The sequence below is a fragment of the Danio rerio genome, chromosome 19 (genome assembly GCF_049306965.1).
Source record: "Danio rerio strain Tuebingen ecotype United States chromosome 19, GRCz12tu, whole genome shotgun sequence".
In the NCBI taxonomy this organism is placed as follows: Eukaryota; Metazoa; Chordata; class Actinopteri; order Cypriniformes; family Danionidae; genus Danio; species Danio rerio.
Window position 1 is genome coordinate 11,674,948 of NC_133194.1, and position 21,904 is coordinate 11,696,851.

Consider the following 21,904-nt stretch of genomic DNA (forward strand, 5'->3'; position numbering starts at 1 on the left):
TATATATATATATATATATATATATATATATATATATATATATATATATATATGTGTGTATGTGTGATGCTGGTGGAAGAAAACGATTCCTGACCTCTCCTCTGAAACACCCTAAAGTGACTTTATATTATTTAAGTGTGGTGACTGTGCAGGCCATGGAAGATGTTCAACTTCAAACACTAAATTGGCCTGTGTTTTAGTTTTATTATCTAACTTATACACACACACATATTTTAAGACAATTTTATAAAGCTTAATAGGACATTTATAGGCTTAGCTAGGTTAATTAGGTTAGGCAGGTTAGGGTAATTAGGCAAGTTATTGTATAGCGATGGTTTGTTCTGTAGACTATCAAAATAAATATATAGCTTATAGCAATAATATTGACCTTAAAATCGTTTTTAAAAAAAAAATCAAAACTACTTTTATTCTAACCGAAATTAAACAAATAAGACTTTCTCCAGAAGAAAAATATTATCAGACATACTGTGAAAATTTCCTTGCTCTGTTAAAGATAATTTGTAAAATATTACAAAAAGACAATAAATTTAATGGGAGGCTAATAATTCTGACATTAACTGTTATATATATATATATATATATATACATACATATACACACACACACACACATTTAGTGGGGTCCTAGCACTAGTCTGGTCATATTTTAGGGCTCTTGCTGTCTGGCCTCCAAGTTCTCGAATACCCTGGTGTAGAGGAAGTTGAGGAACTCTAAATATGGTGTATTCGAGTAGGCAGATCATCACATCAAAGAGAAGAAATGCAAAGCATCACAAACAGGAAACGCAAGGCTTGTCTTGTGTTTTTGTGCCGAGTACTCAGGTCGGGTAAAAACACTTGGTAAGTGTTTGTGAGAATTGTAAAGAAACAGATTTTTTTCATGATAAGATGCTTATTTCATTTCGAATCAGAGGAAGTTGCACTGTTTATAATTTATTTTTACTGATGACTTCTAGTGAGTTGGCTGTTGATCATTGATGAATACCGGTGACGTGTTGGGCTAGCCTACTGTGCAAAATCATTTTCATGATAAAAATTAAGCATTAATGAAGGACGCACGATACTACATTGAGCATATATCATATACTATTTTTTTATGTATTTTGTTATTATTTGTTTGCTAGTAAAGTTTTAAGTTTACAATTGTCGTACAGGGTATATCTGTGATTATCATGTAGGTTAAAGCGTTTGGTCATCAAATCAGATAAGACTCGAGATTTTTTTACATTAATAATAAAACGAAGTAACTTTTTTTTACTTTCTTTTTTTACTTTCGTTTTGTTAATTATAAGTACATCTCCCCCTGGCGGACATCAGGAGCTGCTGCACGCGTTCTGTCTGCTCTGATTTATGTCGTTTTCAAGTTCATCCCAGCTAACGTTCGAGGTTACAGAAGTAACCCTTCGTTCCCCGAGGAGGGGAACGGAAGTGCCATGAATGGGAGGATTCGGATCAGAAGCCGCTTATCTGGAGAGTATTGAACGGGCCAATGAATGAAATTAATTGGCAGCGTAAGCTTGCGCAGGTGTGCGACATCTGCAATTATCTCAGCATATAAGCACACCTGAAGCCAGCAGACGCCATCCTTTTAAGCTGAAGAGACTTTCAAACAGCTAAGGGACAGTCATTATGGCGACGGAATATGGCACTTCCGTTCCCCTCCTCGGGGAACGAAGGGTTACTTCTGTAACCTCGAACGTTCCCCTTCGGTTGGGGAACTTCAGTGCCATGAATGGGAGAATATGGAAAGCGCCATAATGACTGCACCTTACCAACACCCCCGATGAGGAGATAGTCAAGCAAGCGTGACGCACCCACATCATGGGGGGCGCGGTCCTCCAACGTGTCCCTGGCCCTAATTTATCCTACTTCAACAGAAGTTTTACGGATTTAGATATATTTTTTGGGAAGTCGTGAGCATCTAGATAATTCTAGGAAATACGACAGTACGTTGGGAAGCGTGCAATCCCGATAGGGAGGACGCTGCGGAGGCCATCCGTTACCCAAGGGGGGGGATAGATGGCAGAATTTACCTATGGACTAGCCCTAAAAAGGGGGAGTACGCATAGCAAAAGAGTGGTTAGCGGAGAGGGAAGACACGGGTCCACCCAGGGGGGGGACTTAACCGTGGCGGAATAAGCATATGGGATCGCCTAGTGGGGATCACGCATAGCAGGCACCTATACCCAAAACGCGGGCTGACCAGCGGGCAGACCTACAACGTAGTGGGCCAGCAAGTGACTCCTCCGCTGAGTCAGTGCTGGGGGCCACGGAGGAATCTGCAGGGCTCACCTGACGGGGAACTTTACTGACAGATAAAAAAGGCGCACGTACCTCCGTGTTAGGGAGAATGGCGCCGCAAGCGTGTTTCAACACCCTACCGAGTTGTCTCCTCAATCACCAAAGGGTTACCTAATACCCTTGAGGAAACCGGCTCCACTCGCAGATTGTAAAACCTTGCAAATGTGTTGGGTGTCGCCCAGCCCGCAGCTCTACAGATGTCTGTTAGAGAGGCGCCGCGTGCACGCGCCCAAGAGGATGCAACGCTCCGAGTGGAGTGTGCACGAACTCCCGGGGGACACGGCTGACCTCGACTCGAATAAGCGAGTGAAATGGCATCCACAATCCAGTGGGATAATCTTTGTTTTGATACGGCACTTCCCTGCTGCCGACCGCCATAACAGACAAAGAGCTGCTCAGATGATCTAAAATTCTGAGTACGGTCCACATAAATGCGCAGAGCACGAACTGGACAAATTAAAGAAAGGGCTGGGTCTGCCTCCTCCGGGGGCAGCGCTTGCAGGTTCACTACCTGATCTCTAAAGGGGGTGGTAGGAACCTTGGGCACATAACCGGGGCGGGGTCTCAGGATGACGTGAGAGTAATCCGGCCCGAATTCCAGGCACGAGTCACTGACCGAAAATGCCTCCAGGTCCCCGACCCTCTTGATGGAGGCCAACGCAACCAGCAGAGCTGTCTTCAGGGACAGAAATCTTAGAGATACTGATTCGAGTGGCTCAAAGGGATCGGATCGCAGACTCGTGAGAACGAGGGCGAGATCCCAAGAGGGCATGAGAGGGGGGCGAGATGGATTAATTCGCCTAGCACCCCTAAGGAACTGGATGACCAGGTTATGCTTTCCCACGGTGCCGCCAGCTACCGCGCTATGATAAGCAGAGATGGCGGCCACGTAAACCTTGAGAGTGGAGGGCGACAGCCTGCTGTCCAACTTCTCTTGAAGGAAAGAGAGCACAACACTAATCTGGCAATTTCGGGGGTCTTCTCTGCGAGAGACGCACCATTCAGTGAATAGACTCCACTTCAGGGCGTAGGCGCGCCTCGTGGAGGGGGCTCTAGCCTGAGTGATGGTATTAACCACCGCAGTCGGTAGGTTACCTAAGTCTTCCTCGCGTCTAGGGACCACACGTGGAGGTTCCAAAGATCGGGGCGAGGGTGCCAGATGGTGCCCTGTCCCTGAGAGAGTAGGTCCTCTCTCAAAGGGATCCGCCAGGGGAGGGCCGTCGCGAGGAGTGAGAGCTCTGATATCCAGGTCCGGTTGGGCCAAAGGGGCGCAACTAGCAGAACCTGTTCCTCGTCCTCCCTGACCTTGCACAGAAACTGCGCGAGCAGGCTCACTGGGGGAAACGCATACTTGCGCATGCCCCGAGGCCAGCTGTGGGCCAGTGCATCCGTGCCGAGAGAGCCCTCGGTCAGGGAAAAAAACAACTGGCAGTGAGCGTTCTCGGGGGAAGCAAACAGATCGATCTGGGCCTCCCCGAATCGCGCCCATATCAGCTGAACAGACTCGGGGTGGAGTCTCCATTCTCCAGGGCGTAACAGCTGTCGTGAGAGCGCATCGGCTGCACGATTGAGCGTGCCTGGGACGTGAATGGCGCGCAGCGATTTCAGCCGCGGGTGACTCCAGAGGAGCAGACGGCGGGCGAGCTGAGACATGCGGCGAGAGCGCATACCCCCCATGCGGTTGATATACGCCGCCGCCGCCATACTGTCCGTCCTGACCAGCACGTGTTGCTGCTCCAGCACCGGTAAAAAGCGGTGGAGAGCGAGGAACACTGCCAACAGCTCTAGGCGATTGATATGCCAATGCAGCTGGGCACCCTTCCAGAGGCCCGCAGCCGCATGCCCGCGACACACGGCCCCCCAACCCGTGTTGGAAGCGTCTGTTGAAACAACAACATGGCTGGACGCCTGTCCTAGAGGCACACCGGCCTGTAGGAACGAGGGGTCGTTCCAAGGGCTGAGGGCGCGGCGACACAGCGCAGTAACCGAGACCCGGTGTGTGCCCGCGTGCCATGCGCGTCTGGGGACCCGATCGTGAAGCCAGTGCTGAAGTGGTCTCATATGGAGCAACCCGAGCGGCGTGACGGCGGCTGCGGATGCCATATGCCCCAGGAGCCTCTGAAAGAACTTCAGTGGGACCACTAGTTTGCTGTCGAGCTCCCTCAGACAGTTCAGCAACAGGCGAGCGCGTTCCTCGGAGAGGTGCGCTACCATGGTGATCGAGTCCAGCTCCATCCCGAGAAAAGAAATCCTCTGCACGGGGGCGAGTTTGCTCTTTTCTCGGTTGACCTGAAGCCCCAGTAGGCGGAGATGCCGAAGCACCTTGTCCCTGTGCATAATCAATTGCTCCCGCGAGTGGGCTAAAATCAGCCAGTCGTCGAGATAATTGAGTATGCGAATGCCCGCGAGCCGAAGGGGCGCTAGGGCACCCTCCGCGAGTTTGGTGAAGACCCGCGGAGACAGAGAGAGCCCGAAGGGGAGGACCTTGTACTGCCACGCTCGACCCTCGAACGCAAACCGCAGAAATTGGCGGTGGCGTGGAAGAATGGAGACATGGAAATACGCGTCCTTCAGGTCTATGGCTGCAAACCAATCCCGAGGACGAACGCATTGGAGAATGCGCCTCTGCGTGAGCATTCTGAACGGCAGCTTGTGCAGACAGCGGTTCAAAACGCGCAGATCTAGGATTGGCCGTGACCCACCGCTCTTTTTGGGTACGATGAAGTATGGGCTGTAAAACCCACTCTCCATCTCGGCTGGAGGAACCGGCTCGATTGCACCCTTCGCCAGGAGGGCAGCAATCTCCTCTCGCAAGACAGGGGCGGACAGGGGGTTGACCCTGGAGAAATACACGCCCGTAAACTTGGGGGGCCGTTTCGCGAACTGAATCGCGTAACCGAGTCTGATTGTGCGTATGAGCCACCGCGAGGGGCTGGCCCGCGCTAACCAGGCAGGCAGAGCCCTCGCTAATGGAGTCATCGCTACAATCGCTGACGTACCAGCGGTGGGGCAGCGCGGAGTGGGTGTGCTGATCCGGGAAGCACGAGGGTCCCGCGGAAGAGCTGGAGGAGAGCGATTCGCTCTGGCTCCGCACCCTGACTCCGGAGAGGGGGCTGGAGGGCTGAGGAAAGGGAGACCGTCCCCCCAGCGCTCGTGAGCCACTGGCGAAGCACGTAGAGTCTGCGAGCCGGAAGGCAGCGCGTCCCGGACTGGCAGAACTCGTGCAGTCACATCCGGGGAAGGGAAAAAGTGCTCTTTTACTGATGTTTTGGTGGCACTGAAAAGTACCGTTGTTATCGGGGCCCCGCCCTCCAGCGGGGAAAGAGCAAGTTTCCTCTTCTCCGGATGGCCTGTCTCAGGGACGCTTCGCGGTCCGTTTACCGGACTTAACGGCGCCCTGGGCAGGAGGGGCTGCCTGCTTTCGAGGTGAACGCCGCGCCCGCTTGGCCGGAGGCGCAGGCGGGGGCGGGGCAGCACTCGTTGGCGGGCGCCCTCGGCGAGGAACAGCGGAAGTGGATGGCTCGGCGGGCGGAGCGGGCTTACGGCCACGCCGATAGATGACATTGCCCATCGCATCCGACTGCTCTTTCACCGCCTTGAATTCCTGGGTGAATTCACCGACGGTGTCGCCGAACAGGCCAGCCTGGGATATGGGCGAGTCAAGAAAGCGAACTTTGTCAACGTCGCGCATATCGGCCAGGTTTAGCCAGAGGTGGCGTTCCTGAACCACAAGTGTGGACATCGTCCTCCCCAGCGCACACGCGGCGGACTTAGTAGTCCGAAGAGCATAGTCGGTCGCGGTGCGCAGCTCATGTAATAAGCTTGGGTTGGACCCGCCCTCGTGCAGCTCGGCCAGCGCCTGCGCTTGGTAGCGCTGGTAGGTGGCCATCGCGTGCAAAGCAGAAGCAGCCTGGCCCGCAGCCTTATAAGCTCTGGCTCCGAGGGAGGCAGACAACCTACAGGCTTTGGACGGGAGGCGGGGCAAACCCCGCCACGTAGAGGCGCCGCGCGGACAAAGATTGACCGCGATAGCGCGCTCCACTGACGGGATCGCCTCATACCCCCTGGCAGCTCCGCCGTCAAGGGCGGTGAGGGCGGAGGCACTCGCTGCACGGGCAGAGAAAGGTGCCCTCCAGGACTGCGTGAGCCTACTGTGCACTTCCGGGAAGAAGGGGACGAGAGGCTTCGAAGGCTTCGCCTTCTGGTCCTCTACGTAGCACCCATCTAGTCGGTCCGGCCGCGGAGCTGGGTGATAAACCATCTCCAACCCCACGGCCGAAGCAGCCCGGGAAAGCACGGCTAACATGTCCGCTTCAGGATCCGATTTGACAGCGCTCACCTGCCCGGAGGGGGCGAGCGGGTCCGGATCTTCGTCGGACAGTGAAAGCCCACCCTCCGATGCCGCGGAGGACATCTGATCTCCGGTGTCAGCGAGTGTGAGAGCTACCATCTGGTTAGACGGATCACTCTCACCACCCGAAGCTTGGATGGAGCGCCGTGAGGAGCGAGAGGTCCGCGAGCCCGTGGGCGGCGGATTAGCTCCCGCTGAAACCCTCAGATCTGCCCGAGCGCCCGCTGCTTTTTTAGAGCAGGAGGCAACTGGGGTGGCTCGCTCTCTTGCGAAAGTTAGCCGCGATCTTAGCTGTGCAACGGTCATGGCATCGCAATGACGACATGAACCGCCCGCGAGCACCGCATTAACATGCTGGACCCCCAAACATGCAATGCAGTGATCGTGTCCATCATCCGGAGACAGGAAACCCCCGCATCCAGAAACGCACAGTCGGAGCGCCATCCTGAAAAGGACGTGCTGCACGACTGTGTTGCTCTTTTAGGAAAGTTGCAACTATACGCACCGCTCTGGAGGACCGGACCCAAAGAACCGCAGGCAAGGGAGTAACCCAGCTCGACCGTCTGCCACCGCGAAGACCCACTCTGGACCGGGAGACACACTCGTTCGCTCTGAAGTGCTGATCAGCAAGAGGAACCCTCATCGACTCACTCAGAAAGGATCTGAAGCGAAAAGGATGGCGTCTGCTGGCTTCAGGTGTGCTTATATGCTGAGATAATTGCAGATGTCGCACACCTGCGCAAGCTTACGCTGCCAATTAATTTCATTCATTGGCCCGTTCAATACTCTCCAGATAAGCGGCTTCTGATCCGAATCCTCCCATTCATGGCACTGAAGTTCCCCAACCGAAGGGGAACAATTCTAGGTCCTGTTATCTTAAAGTTCTTATTAGGCTGCATAAATTTATTTTTATGTTCTTAGAACGTCCAAAACATATTTTAGATGTTGTAATGTTATTGTTTGGTTATAATAACGTTATTCAAAATGTTCTCATGTTATAAATTCTCAGAACACTATTAAAAATGTTATTAGAACATTCCTGCCACATTACAATAATTCTGGTTATTTATTAAATGCATTGATAAGCCTATACTAATTTTAATCTTATTCTAGCGTTAATTTAGTCTGACTACTTCCAGTTTATTTTATTTATTAATTAGACACCTGTACCTAAAAAGGCACTAGTACTTATTTATTAGGTTAGTACACTGTAAAACCTGATAAGTTAACTCGAACAGTTTGAGGAAACAGATTGCGGCAAACCATTTAAGTTTTGAAACAAAATGGTTTGAGTAATGTAAACATATTATTTGTGTTGATATCATTAAACATTTAGAATATAGTAACGTAAACATCAAATTGAGTTCAGTAAATAGAACAAATTAAGTCCAAAGAACTATACTCAATTGGCTTTGCATTGCTTCTATAGTTAAGTTAGCACAAAAATATAATTCATTCATTCATAACTCATTCGGTTCTGCTCAATATAATCAGTTTATGAATTACCATAACTCTTTTTCATTAAGTTAAAGTAACTTTGTTTTAAATTATAATTTAAGCTAACGTATTTAATTTAGTGATTTTCACTGTTAGGTTTTACCGTGTACTTATTGAACATATGCTAGTACATTTTTTATTCATTAGATCTCAGTATTTACTCTTATTGTTACATTTTTAATTGAACTCCCCTGTGGCCATTCTGACTACACATAATGTAAGACTAGTAAACATTTATTGTGACTTGCAAAAAAAGAATTGTTATTAATACACTGTAAAACCCAACAGTCAGCTATATCAAAAGAAATGAGTGTACTCTGATAAAATAGTTGGGTTAAAAATACCCCAACATATGACCCAACTATAGGTAATTATAGCCCCTTCCCAACTATGTTTTTTTTAACCCAATGCATTGGGTTATATAATTTAACCCAATGCATTGGGTTATTTTGATTAGATGTTACTTTTTCCATTCTGGTATTACTATTGAAGTACTACTATTATTTCAGAATTATGGCAGTGTAAGTAAATGATTGTCTTCGCTGGGTCCTAAAGGCGAGAATGACAGCCGAATATCCTAAATGTGTATTATCCCCCCCCCCTACAAAAAAAACTGTAGAGATGAACACGGGAGGTAGAGAAAGTGTTTTATCAGCCATGAAGCATACGTTTGTATCATCAATAATTAAGAGTGCTGGTGAAACGAATAGAAAAAAAAACGACACGAGAGGTAATTTGATAAAAAAAAATAACAACAATAATATTACGCTAGAGCTTAAATAAACATTACAACGCAAAAACAACATTTGTACGCATAATAATACAGCTGTTCAGTGTCAGTTAAATCAGTTGACTGTTGAAATTCCAAATTTTAACCCAACTGGTTGAGTTATAAATTAAATAACCAAATAAAGGTTAAAAATAACCCAACAAGCCACCTAATATGTTTATCTCAGCCATTGGGTTAAAGAAAAAAATCAACGTTTTTTAGAGTGTAGTTAACTTAAAATTGACTAAAAGTTAATTCTACTTATTTGAAAAGAGTTTTAAACTCTTTTAAATACCTCATTACTGAGTTAAATACCTGATTACTTCAACTTAAATGGAGTTCAGTATAGATTCGTTTTTTTTTAACTCAAATGGTTTGTAGTAATCAGTTTCCTCAAATGGTCTGAGTTGTCTTAACTTATTGGGTTTTTTCTGCCTAGACTGAGTTTCCATCAAATGTTGCTGTCGATCCACAATGACGACGTCCCAGAAACACAGACGATTCTGCTGTGAGCCGATGGGGGACAAACTCGTGTATGATCTTCCTGGAATAGGACCTGTGCTGGGTGGACGACTGCAGAACAAGGGTCTAATAAGAGCGCGGGATGTCCTGGGACGATTTCTAATTTTGAACAAGGATGAGTGGAAGTTTAAGAGCTGGCTAAGAGACTCGTGTGGAGCAAACGCAAAGCAGCAGAGAGACTGTTACAACTGTCTGAGAGAATGGACTAGCAATAATCTGTGAAGAGGTTTATCTAATAATTAATACTGCATGTTTCATCTTCCTGTTCACGTTCATTATACTGTTAACTAACATACCCTCATTATTTTATCTAGTATTTTACTCATTTTTTTATTGTTGTTGATTGCTTGATTCTGATTTTCTGATGAAAACTAGTTTTTTTATCAGGGTAAACCCAGTGATAAAGTAGTTCCGGAAAGGTCTTGTATGGAGCTAGATTAGTCTCAAAAATAACGCATTTACAAAATAAAATTCATACATTCACAGCACATTTCACATAATCCAGTTAATAAATTCAAATCACAAATTGTGTATTTATGAATTGTGTATTGACTTTCAAAATTGGATGTGTGTATTTATCATACCTGTCAACATTGGGATGTAAAAATGCGGGATTCCCCAAATTGACTAAATAAATGTAAAATGTAATGTAATGTGTATTTATATAGCGCATTTATTGTGTATGGCCATACACCCAAAGCGCTTCACAATCATGAGGGGGGGTCTCTCCACACCACCACCAGTGTGCAGCATCCACTTGGATGATGCGACGGCTGCCACAGGACAACGGCGCCAGTGCGCTCACCACACACCAGCTATTGGTGGAGTGGAGAGACAGTGATAGAGCCAATTCGGTGGAAGGGGATGATTGGGAGGCCATGATCGTAAGGGCCGATAGAGGGACTTTGGCCAGGACACCGGGGTTACACCCCTGCTCTTTCACGAGAAGTGCCATGGGATTTTTAATGACCACAGAGAGTCAGGACCTCGGTTTAACGTCTCACTTGAAAGACGGCGCCCACTGACAGTATAGTGTCCCCTTCACTATACTGGGGCATTAGGACTCACAAAGACCACAGGTTGAGCCCCCCCCTGCTGGCCTCACTAACACCACTTCCAACAGCAACCTAGTGTTCCCTAGTGGTCTCCCATCCAGGTACTGACCAGGCTCAGCCCTGTTTAGCTTCAGTGAGTACCCGATCTTGGGCTGCAGGGTGACATGGCTGTGGCCATAGTGTTTATCTGAAGCTGTTTCATGTAAATAAACAGTTGAAATCTTCAGTAATATGTTTTTATTATCATTAATATTATTTACTAAGGATAGAATAAATAGTATACAGTACATGAGAATATGCTGCAAATAAATTAGCAAACAGTTTAGCCTATTTAAATTAATAGCTATTATAAAACAATTGAATCAAGTTCTCAAATCTCACTGTATATTTTAAACATTCTGATTAAAGAGCAGCGAATGAATCCTTCATTTATATTTTTTGTTTAATTGCATTAAACAACAGAGGTGTCATTTTAAAAATGCACAGATCTATAATAAAAGCTTTCGATTGCTTTTCTAACTTTTTATGCTCATTTAAGACAAAATTTGTTTTGAGGCCACAAAATATATCCCAGGAGGTATGTATTTTTGCAGCTTGTTTTGCCGCTGTGTACGCTTTTTGAGATCTCAAATTTCTCTTGCGAGTGCCATTCACTCCTGCTGTTCTCGCATAAACCCACCAGAGGCTGCTGTTGAATTACTGTTTGACTGACTGACTGACCCACCCGCCCACTTCCCTAAACCCAAAAAGAAAAGCACTGTTTTTGTCTTACTTTCTGGAACCGGTCTTCATCGGACTCGAACCCCATCATCGTAGTCAACTCCTCTCTGCGTCTCATGTCTGCTGACTTACATGACGAGCTGACGGGACAAACTGGTTTCAGCGGGAAAGCCATCCACACGGAGGTAAGTGGTCAGCTGGTAACCGTGAAAAGGAAGGGCGTCATACCACCCCGTAGTGTTCTTTTAAAAAATAAATTCAGCCATACATACCTCTGACTACATAATTCGCGGTCTCCAGAAACTGCTTTAGGACTACGTTTTCAGAATGAGCCTATGTTGGTATATGTCTATTCAAACACGCACCCAAAACCCAGTGTCCACTTTCACTCCACTTCAAATCACATGTACAGAATCCATTTGGGAAACACGTCTATTTATCACTATGGAGCACGTCTGACAGTCACTCACTGCTACATGAACTGACTGTTTGAGGGTTGCATAAGAGGGGCGACTGTAATGGAAAGGAAGGAAATTCTGCCATCTTTATATTTTTATTTTAAAGTGTTTTCATGCCTAATTAAAATGAAAGCACAGAACAGATTCACATTTAAGAGCAAGTGGTGTCCCCTGGTGGTTCGGCGGTATGGGTTGTGTATAGGGAAGATTGACTCTTTAATGTTTATGGCCACCCTTCATAGAAAGATTAAAAATACTGGAGAAATACGAGAAAATATCTTTAAGGTATTATAGCAGGATAGAACTGTAAAATACAGGAGAGTCTCTGGAAAAACGGGAGGGTTGACAGGTATGGCATTTATTAATTGTTTTAAATTTAAGACTTGGATTTGTGTATTTATAAATTGTGTTTTGAATTTACAAATTTTATTTTCTAAACATTATTTTTGAGACTGATCTGGCTCCATAGGTCTTAAACCACATTATATATCACTACTAAATCACATGTCACAATAATTTCAGAACATTTCTAATTCAAATCATAAATTAAATAATTTGGTAAAAAAAAAATATATGAATATTGTATGTATAACTCCCAAAGTGATGGTTTATAAATGTGACAGTAAGCTAATAATCTGAAAATGTTATACCAAAATAAAAAGGAAGCAGAGTGACTTGTACTTTATTATAATTACATAATGAGTAGTGGGCAACATGGTGGCTCAGTGGCTAGTACTGTTGCCTTACAGCAAGAAGGTCGCTGGTTCGAGCCTTGGCTGGCTCAGTTGGCGTATCTGTGTGGAGTTTGCATATTCTCCTGGTGTTCACATAGGTTTCCTCCAGGTGCTCTGGTTTCCCACCACAGTCCAAAGACATGTGGTACAGGTGAATTGGGTATGCTAAAATTGACCATAGTGTATGAATGTGAATGAGAGTGAGTGGGTGCTTCTCAATAATGGGTTGCAGCTGGAAGGGCATCCACTGCATAAAACATATGCTAGATAAGTTGGCAGTTCATGGCTGTGGTGACCCCAGATTAATAAAGGGACTATGCCCCGCCCCCCCCCCCCCCCCCCCCCCCCATAAAGAATGAATATGTTATGTATAACTCCCTAAGTGATGGTTTATAAATATGACAGTAAGCTAAAAATCTGAAAATGTTCCAACGAAATAAAAAAGGCAGGGTGACTTGTGCTTGATTATCATTATATAATTAGCAATTAATATTTCAGAAATACAAAATTACAGTACAGCAGCTTGTAAATGGCACAATAATACTGACGCAATGCTGTCAAAGTTGTATCTTTATAGATACCTTTATAGATATTGGTATAGGCTAGACTTTAAAATTTGAAATCACCACTGAAAAGTGCAAAAGAGATGGATGGCAGCATTGATCATTGACTGGAATTATGACACTTTCACTTGTAAAAAAAATAAAAAGATAAAATGATCAATAACCATTATAATAAATCATATAATGTGATAAAGAAAAACCTTATAATCATAATAAATGATTATAAGGTTTTTCTTTATCACTGCTTTCCAAGAAATTATGAAATTATTCCACTGCACAGTGAACATTTCAATGTATTTTGTCATCATATGGTGTTTGTATAGTCTATTGTTTTATAATATGTGGTCCACATTTGCTGTTTTGGGTCAGCTGCTTTCTCCTTATTAATGCAATAGGCCTGCAGTCAGCATAAATCTCTAATAGGCATATTTAATACTTTATTAGGAACACCTGTCAAACTCAGCCAATCACATGCCAGCAGGTATGCAGAAAAACATCTCTGAATGCGCAACACGTTTAAGCTTGAGGCGAATGGGCTATAGCAGCAGAAGACCACACCGGGTGCCACTCCTGTCAGCTAAGAACAGGAAACTGAGGCTACAGTTCGCACAGGCTCACCAAAATTGGACATAAGAAGATTGGGAAAAACGTAGCCTGGTCTGATGAGTCTTGATTTCTGCTGCAACATTTGGATGGTAGGGTGAGAATTTGGTATCAACAACATGAAAGCATGAATCCATCCTACCTTGTATCAACGGTTCAGGCTGCTGGTGGTGGTGTAATGGTGTGGAGGATATTTTCTTGGCACACTTTGCGCTCATTAGTACCAATTAAGCATCGTGGCAATGGCACAGCCTACCTGCTGACCATGTCCATCCCTTTATTACCACAGTGTACCCATCTTTTGATCTTCATGGATGTGCATCTGACAAATCTCCAGCAACTGCTTGATATTATCATGTCAATATGAACCAAAATCTCTGAGGAATATTTCGAGTACCTTGTTGAATCTATGCCACAAAGGATTAAGGCAGTTTTGAAGGAAAAACAGGGTCCAACCCTGTACTAGTAAGGTGTACCTAATAAAGTGGCCAGTGAGTGTATATTATATATTTATACACTGTAAAAAATTCAGGGTTCCACAATTATTTCACGTTGTCCTGACACAAACTGATTAAGTTAATTTCATAAGTTTTGCAAATTTAAGTGGATTGGACATAAAACAATTAAGTTGTCCCCCAAAAAATCTTAAGAATTGTGCAGTTTTAGCTAATAAGTTGTTTGAACAAGCAGCAAAAGTTAGTTCTTGACTATATTCCTGATCAATACAACGGCCTGTTCTTCATTTGGTTTTAATAAAGGGTATTTAGACCATATTATAAACATCATCTTCTACACACATACACCAAATGAATAAATAAATCCAAATGAATAAATTAATTACTTCAAAATATTAGCCTAGAAATTTGAGTTATGGAAGTGTTTGAATATGAGTACTTCATTAAAGAGAAAGTCAAATGTGACAGCTAAAGACAAGCTGATTTGACAATAAAGCCTTTCATATACACCTATATAGCCTAAACAACAAAGGAAAGTAACTTTAATTTGAGATCCGGACGCATTGCCCATATATAGAAAGCCAGAATTTCCGTCATTTCCACACTTCCACTCTCATTCCTCTGGGCAAAGTTTCTTTTATCGAGAAATAAAACTTATGCATTGTATGTAATTCTGAAGGCTTACTTTCGTTTCAGCATCGCTATCAAGAAGTGACGAAAGCATTCATTTTGTCAGGATGTGACGTGGAGAGCGTATTGATAGGTCCAAACAGTATGTAAATCACTTACGACAGACAGTAAAGATTTCTTAAAGGCGGGGTTTCAGCGCTCATAATACAGAACAAGCGATGAACAGGTAAGTCGTCGGCTGCTATTGGCATTATCTAAATATTATGCTGATTTACAATATATGTACAAAATTGTTAACTAGCATATCTTTGGTAATTGGTAAACATAGTAAAACATTTTTAAAAATTCTCAAGGGGAAATACCATATTCGAGTCAAGAAATGGCCAAATGGGCCAAAGCTAAGTCAAATTGTGAACATTTCATAAAGGAGATTAACTACACTATGTAACAGAAACAACATGAAGCATGTGTAAATTTCATTTAAATAAATAAATGTTTTTATTATTATTTATTTATTTATTTTACCCCTGGCATCTGTTTAAACTTTGACTGTATGAATAAAATAATTTCTCTCATTTTTTACTTTGTTCATAATTGTTGTGAGATGTATTCTCTTGTACTAAGTTTGTACATATTTACAATTAAAAATAAAATAACAGTATAAATACAAAAAATAAAAATAAAAATCCCAAGGAATGTAGTAGCTTGATTTTCTTTGCAGGAAGTAGCGGAGACAAAGAGTTTTTTTTTTTTTTTGTCGTTGACATCTTCAGATTTTTGACCTAGCTGTTATACATTAATTTACAGAAGACTTATTTATAAGTCTTATATATATATATATATATATATATATATATATATATATATATATATATATATATATATATATATATATATATATATGGAACTGGTAGGTTTTGAAGGAGTGGACTAGAGACAGAAGTAATTTAAGCCTAGAATATGAGAATTTTTCTGTCACATATATTAGAAATCAGTCATTTTTTAAAAGAATTTTACAGTTTCTTTTACGAGTGCTAAGGTTAAACACAGCCATCAGGTGTGCATACACACTGCTGTAAAATTGTAGACACACCAATTAGCTGTAACCACAATAAAAAAGCAATAGGTAAAAACTATTAGTCTTCAATAAATGTTGTACAGGAGCTATAAATATTAATCTTCAATAAATATGGAAGGCAATGTCGCAGTATGGAAGATGAAGTACGAAAAGGAGGAAGATTGGTAAACTGGAAAAAGGGAATGGGAATAAACACGCTTTACATTTGTTGTATGGTTTAGTTTGGTTTAGGATAGGGCAATATTTAGCTATCAGTCTATCACTGTTTGGTGAATACAGTATGTTCATGTACTTCATAGCAATGCCTATCAAACTCTGATTAAATCAGTTCTGGTCAGTTAGAAATGATACGAGTGTTTAAGATTGAGATCAGCATTGTGTAAATGAAGCAAACAGATTTATATTGAATGAAGCGAGTGTGTGTTCCGTACGGTGTTAAAAATGTGGTTTGTTATATGGTTGTAAGGTTTTGAATGAAGTGTTTCATTTGAGAAAAGATCTGATGTGTTCTGCTGTTTGTGTGTCGATGTGTAAATTGTGTGTAGTGTTTTGACAAAATGGGCCTTAATTTCAAAATTGTGCTTAGGCAATCGTAAAAAACTGTAAATATTATTGGCATCTTTTATATATTTTTTGATTGGTTTTGAAAAAGCCATTGTTTACAACTTGCCTATTTACTCTAACTTGCCTGGTTATAATAATAGCCTAGTAAAGCATTAAAATAGCTCTTTAAACTGACCAGCTTGACCTCTTTTTACAGACACAGTAAACGACGATATTTTCCAAAGGCTGAAAAGATGGTAGGCTTTTAAACTTTTTGTAACACACACACACACACACATGCATGCACGCACGCACGCACACACACACACACACACACACACACACACACACACACACACATATAAATTAAATAAAGTATTTTGTAGAAGTATATGTGTTTTATGAAAAAGAATAATTGCATTCTTACCTGAATTACAACATTTCCTTTCTAAATTAAGTTGATTTCTCTCTTGAAAAAAAGAATTAATGCTTGTAATAAATGCTGTGTACATATTCTTATATCTTATCCTAAACACATGATGAGGAATTAGAACAAAGTAGTTTTATTAAACAGGGAACACACTATCAAAAATTAACACAAGACAACAAACTGAAATAGACATATAGAGGCTGTTTACACCCATTTTTTTCCTGACTGGATCGCTACAGCTAAAAGGACAGTTGTAAATGCCCCCCGAAACACATTCAAGATGGATCTCACTTGGATTGTTGAAGGTGGTCTGGGACGCGTTCCTGATGAAACAAAAAATGTCAAAATGCTGCTGGTTGTTACAATCACATGTGTAGAATTTCCTCTTCCCAAAACAATAAAAATAAATAAATGTCAGAGCGTGTTTGGTATGTTTGATTGATTTTAGTTAATCCTTATTTTATTTTAAATTGTTGTATTTTGATGTCGTTGAGAGTGTGGAACAGGAGTCCTGCAGAAATCATTTTCACTGATGAGCTAAAATTGTTAAAGAGCCCATATTATACATGAAATAGGGTCATATCTTGGTTGTAAGGGTCTCCAACAACAGTCTAATATGCATGCAAAGTCAAAAAACACTTTCATGGTCTTATAATCTGCATTTATTTTTACCTAATTATCCCAGCGACTCCTGTATGAATCGTCCAGTGATTCATTTGTTCCCAAACCCCTCCTTAGCGCGAAGCTAATCTGCGCTGATTGGACCGATGACAGTCTGTCACGATTGGTTGACTGCCTTCAGTCAGAGAATGAAATGCCCAATAGCTAATCAGCAATATAAAAGTAATCACAGTTCATACGCGCTCCATAGTGTAGGCGTGGATTTTAGCTGCCACACACACACACACACAAACACACACACACCTCTGGACGACAACGCTCCCGCTTCCGCCCGCACCCTCCAGGTTTTAGCCTGAACCCGACCGCTCCCGCTTATATTTAGAATTTCTTGTCCCGGTGCCCGAACCGCCCCGTTTTCTGCCCGCCGCGCCCGATCCCGCTAAAGAGCGGGGGAGAACATAACCGAAAATCACCCAGCTAAACAGTCCAGAGACAGCCAGACAGAGCTCTCTCTCTCTCTCATACGCGCGCACTAACACATACACACAAGCGCCAAGCAGACACACAGGCAGGCAAAGCTCTGTCTCATTCGCATAGCAATATCCACGATATTGCTAGAAAGCCCACTCCCGTCCCAAATTAAACCTGTTACCGACCGCTCCCGCGATTGATTCGGAAATTTATTCCCGCGCAGAAATCTGGTGCGGGGACAGCCGCGGGAATGCAGACCTCTGCCACGGAACTCCGTAAACAAACAGCACGCGTCGCGTTTTTAACGTGACTTTGCACGCGATAAGAGAATATAGCCAGTTAACCTGATACAGTACACGCGGTTACAAGTAACAAATCACAACTAAATACATTTGCAAGCTAGAGTCAACGAGGCAACTTTAATCGCACATACTTACACTTGAGAAATGGAGGAAGAAACTCATCCTGACGTCTTTAGTAAGTTACTCTTTACTGATCCTTCCTTTAACAAACTCAGATGAAGTATTCTTTGTAGCCTGTAGTTTCCAGAAGTTTCCAACTGCTTGGTTATAATGCTGAGGTTTCATCTCTGGGTAGAGAATCGATAATGTCCATCTGCAGTGTGACTTCAATCGACCGGCATGTTTGTGTGCGTGTGTGTGTGTGTGTGTGTCTGGGTTTCTGCGTCAGAGGGCGGGGCCTCAGGTTTGAAATATTCCGGGTTTGCGCGTGCACGTGAATAACTTGGTTTCGTTCATACGTCATGGCGAAACACCTAATGAATCGGTATCAAGGCGACTCGTTTGAAGCACTATGAGTCGACTCTTTTATAGATGAATCAACCGTTTTAAACACTGTATTCTTACAGATTTAAGCCTTAGCTGGATACTTCACTTCACTTAGAGCTGTGTTACACACTACATGGAGGGGAATTTTCAAAAACCCATAATATGGGCTCTTTAATGCTTATTATTATGGTAGTATGAGTCAGAGTAAAGCTGAAAGCCATCAAAGCAAACAGCAAAAGCACCCAATGAGTTTTTGAAGGTAAGGTAAAGAAGTGGAATTTTTTACAATGGCTAAGTTAGTCACCTGACCTGAATCCATTTGAGCATGTATTTCACTTGCTGAAAACAAAACTGAAGGGAAAATGCCCCAAGAACAAGCAGGAGCTGAAGACAGTTGCAGTAGAGGCCTGGCACAGCATCATCAGGAATGAAACCCAGCGTCTGGTGACGTCTATGCGTTTCAGACTTTAGGCTGTAATTGACTGCAAAGGATTTGCAACCAAGAATTAAGAAGTGAAATTTTGATATAAGATTATTTTTCTGCCTAATTACATTTGGACCCTTAACAAGTGGGAGGTACATATGCAAACTGTTGTAATTCCAATAGCGTTCACCTGATTAGGATGTAAAAACCCTCAAATTAAAGTTGACAGTCTGCAGTTAAAGCACATCTTTGTTTCATTTTAAATCCATTGTGTTACTGTATAGAGCCAAAAATGTTACAATTATGTTGATGTCCAAATATTTATGGATCTAACTGTTTAACTGTTCTAGTTGTTTTTTTATATTTTAATGAAAAAATCTACATAATGTAAATCTCTTCAAATTCAAACTTAACTTTTAAAAATTGTAACAGAACTTGAATGTATAAATTTAGTTATTAAATTAAATAAAAACCGAAATCGAATTAATTCCAGAAACAGCTCAAATGTATTTTTGTGCTAATTTAGGTGTTTAGATAAAAAATAAAATAAAATTCCTGCTATCTTGACTCAATCCTGTGTGTGCAGCAACCTCGAAGAGGCAAGAAATCTTTCATCAGGGATGAAAGAAAGAGCAAGGCATGCCGGACCACTGAATCAGTCACACCATCAGGACTGCCAGGTAAAAATGTTCCCTTACAGGCTGCTCAATAAAAGCTACAATAGCTAAGAAGACATCTTAATAAAGCAGAAAAACATACACTGCTTATATTAAGCGTTTTTTTAACAGAAGAACATTTGGATATGAACACTACTTATGAAATCCAGTGTTCGTCTAAGGATGGGCACAAGAGACGTAGAAGTGCAGAGAGCAAAGCAATGGGTTTGTTTTTCATTAGATTCTCATCTGTTTGAATGCTATATTTGCACTTTATGTGTTGTACTGTGTAAGAGTGGTTTCAAGGGTGGTTCCACATTGGCTCTCTAGAAATGGTGGTCTTAAATATCCAGATTAATTGAGATCAAAATTTGGGTTACTTCAATACAACAGTTTATTGTTTTTGTTGCAATACAATTAAAGAATAACTATATATATATAGTTGTCCACATTTAAGTGGATCGAACCATTTTATCAGCATTGTCCTTAACTATTCAACAACACCCATTCTTCATTATGAGTCAATCATTATATATGTGGAAATATAAATTTCTATCATCTAATTTCAAATTAACAATAATCTACATATAACTAAAAAGTTATATTCTTTGGTTTTTAATTATATAATTTCATTAACATCCCAGCTAGGAGGGACATTTAACCTTTATCTTTCTGATTACAGGCTAAGCCAAAGTAATGCAAATTGTCAGTTTCACAGCATGGGGTGTCTATTGTTTTCTCTTTTCGATCAAATGGTCAGGCGGTTTCTGTCTCCAGAACATGATGAGATTAGACCTGAGAAGCAGTTTACCCTGCCGACCACAACCCTTAATTTGCATGCTTTGTTTAGCCATATCCCCTCCTCCTAAGAACACAATATAGCCATGAAATCTTTGTCTTAATTCAGACTAATTCAGACTTGTGTGAGACTTGTGAGAGACTTGTGAAAGAACTTGCAGACTGCGGACCTCTAGTAGGCTCTTGCAGACACATTTGGACATCTTGAAGACGCTGTATGACTGCAGATTAACCAACACGTCTCAATAAAGGAATTCTGCTTGTTTCGAGTCTCCTGGACTGGGTTCTTCTCTTCTTTTCACTCATTTATTTTTTTTTACAACATATACATATTAATGTCAAGAGAAAAATAGCCATTTTCTGTAGCCTGAAATAACCCACAGGCTAGTATTCCCAATGAGTTAAAAAAAAAAGACCAAGCCATTTCTAGTGAATTTTTTTCATGTAGGTGATGTCTTTTTGGCTGCTGAATGTGAAACAGTGTGTGTGTGTGTGTGTGTATGTATGTATACATGTTTTAAAAAAAAGTTTTACAATTTTGGCAGTCAAATGCATTATGATAAAATGACAAGTGCCCCCAAAGAGTCATCATTCTTTAAAACATACATTTAATTTTCTATTTACCTGTTGTAACATGCATGTATTGCAATGCTAATTACTAATTAATAATTTCATTAATATAAAATAAAAAGAAATGTAAAATAAAATACAAAAAAAGAGTTTTGAAATACAAATTGAAATGGTTTGATTGGTATTCATAGCCAGGTAAACTTGGCACCTGACATTTCAAAGCCACATTTCACCAGTCAGAAGACTGGAACACAGTCAAGGCTACCACTTATGTCAAAACCTTCTTCACGTCACTACTGTCCCAGAGGTTCCTAAGGGATTTAAAGATGCGCAAAAACACCCTCAAAGATCCGGATGTGAGAATGTGAGAATCAAAGCAAAAGCATTCAATGCAGTTCGTGGAGGTGTCATCGCTATAACTCAGACCTTCAAACAGTTTGTCAGAATTGTCAGGCTAAATGGTTAAAGAATACTTATCGAACCATGTTAAGATTTGCAGTGCTTGAAGTGGGATGGTACTTACCTGTATGCTGTATTGGAAATTACTGTTTTCAATTATGTAGGAATATTAGGATCTGTCCTGTCAAAAGGAAGTCTGTCAATAAACCAGTAGGTTCACACGTAAACATGTCTCTACTTTGAGCACTTAATGTATTTAAAGTGAACTTTCTGGTGGCACTTTGTTCAAACCTTAACTTGTATTCTTTAGGCCAGCGATTGTAATGGAACCACCTTTTAAACTAAAAAGCAATAAAAAAACTCCAACAAAATGACCTGAGTATTTTTTTTAACAAAAAAGCTTTTTTTCCTTTCACCATATGAACTGTAGCGGACGCATCGGTTTTAC

General features: G+C 42.1%; 1 protein-coding gene and 1 pseudogene across 1 annotated transcript; both read left to right on the forward strand.

Moving 5' to 3' along the window:
- The first annotated feature begins 9,412 nt into the window (after window positions 1–9,412).
- LOC141379205 (barrier-to-autointegration factor pseudogene) lies at window positions 9,413–9,761 on the forward strand (annotated as a pseudogene).
- Window positions 9,762–14,782: 5,021 nt separating this feature from the next.
- si:dkey-211g8.5 lies at window positions 14,783–20,760 on the forward strand. The gene is made up of 4 exons (XM_003200543.6): window positions 14,783–14,904; window positions 16,517–16,556; window positions 19,620–19,713; window positions 19,822–20,760. The coding sequence occupies exons 1-4, from the start codon at window positions 14,897–14,899 to the stop codon at window positions 19,944–19,946; spliced, it is 267 nt and encodes an 88-aa protein (XP_003200591.2). The 5' UTR covers window positions 14,783–14,896; the 3' UTR covers window positions 19,947–20,760.
- Window positions 20,761–21,904: the final 1,144 nt, after the last annotated feature.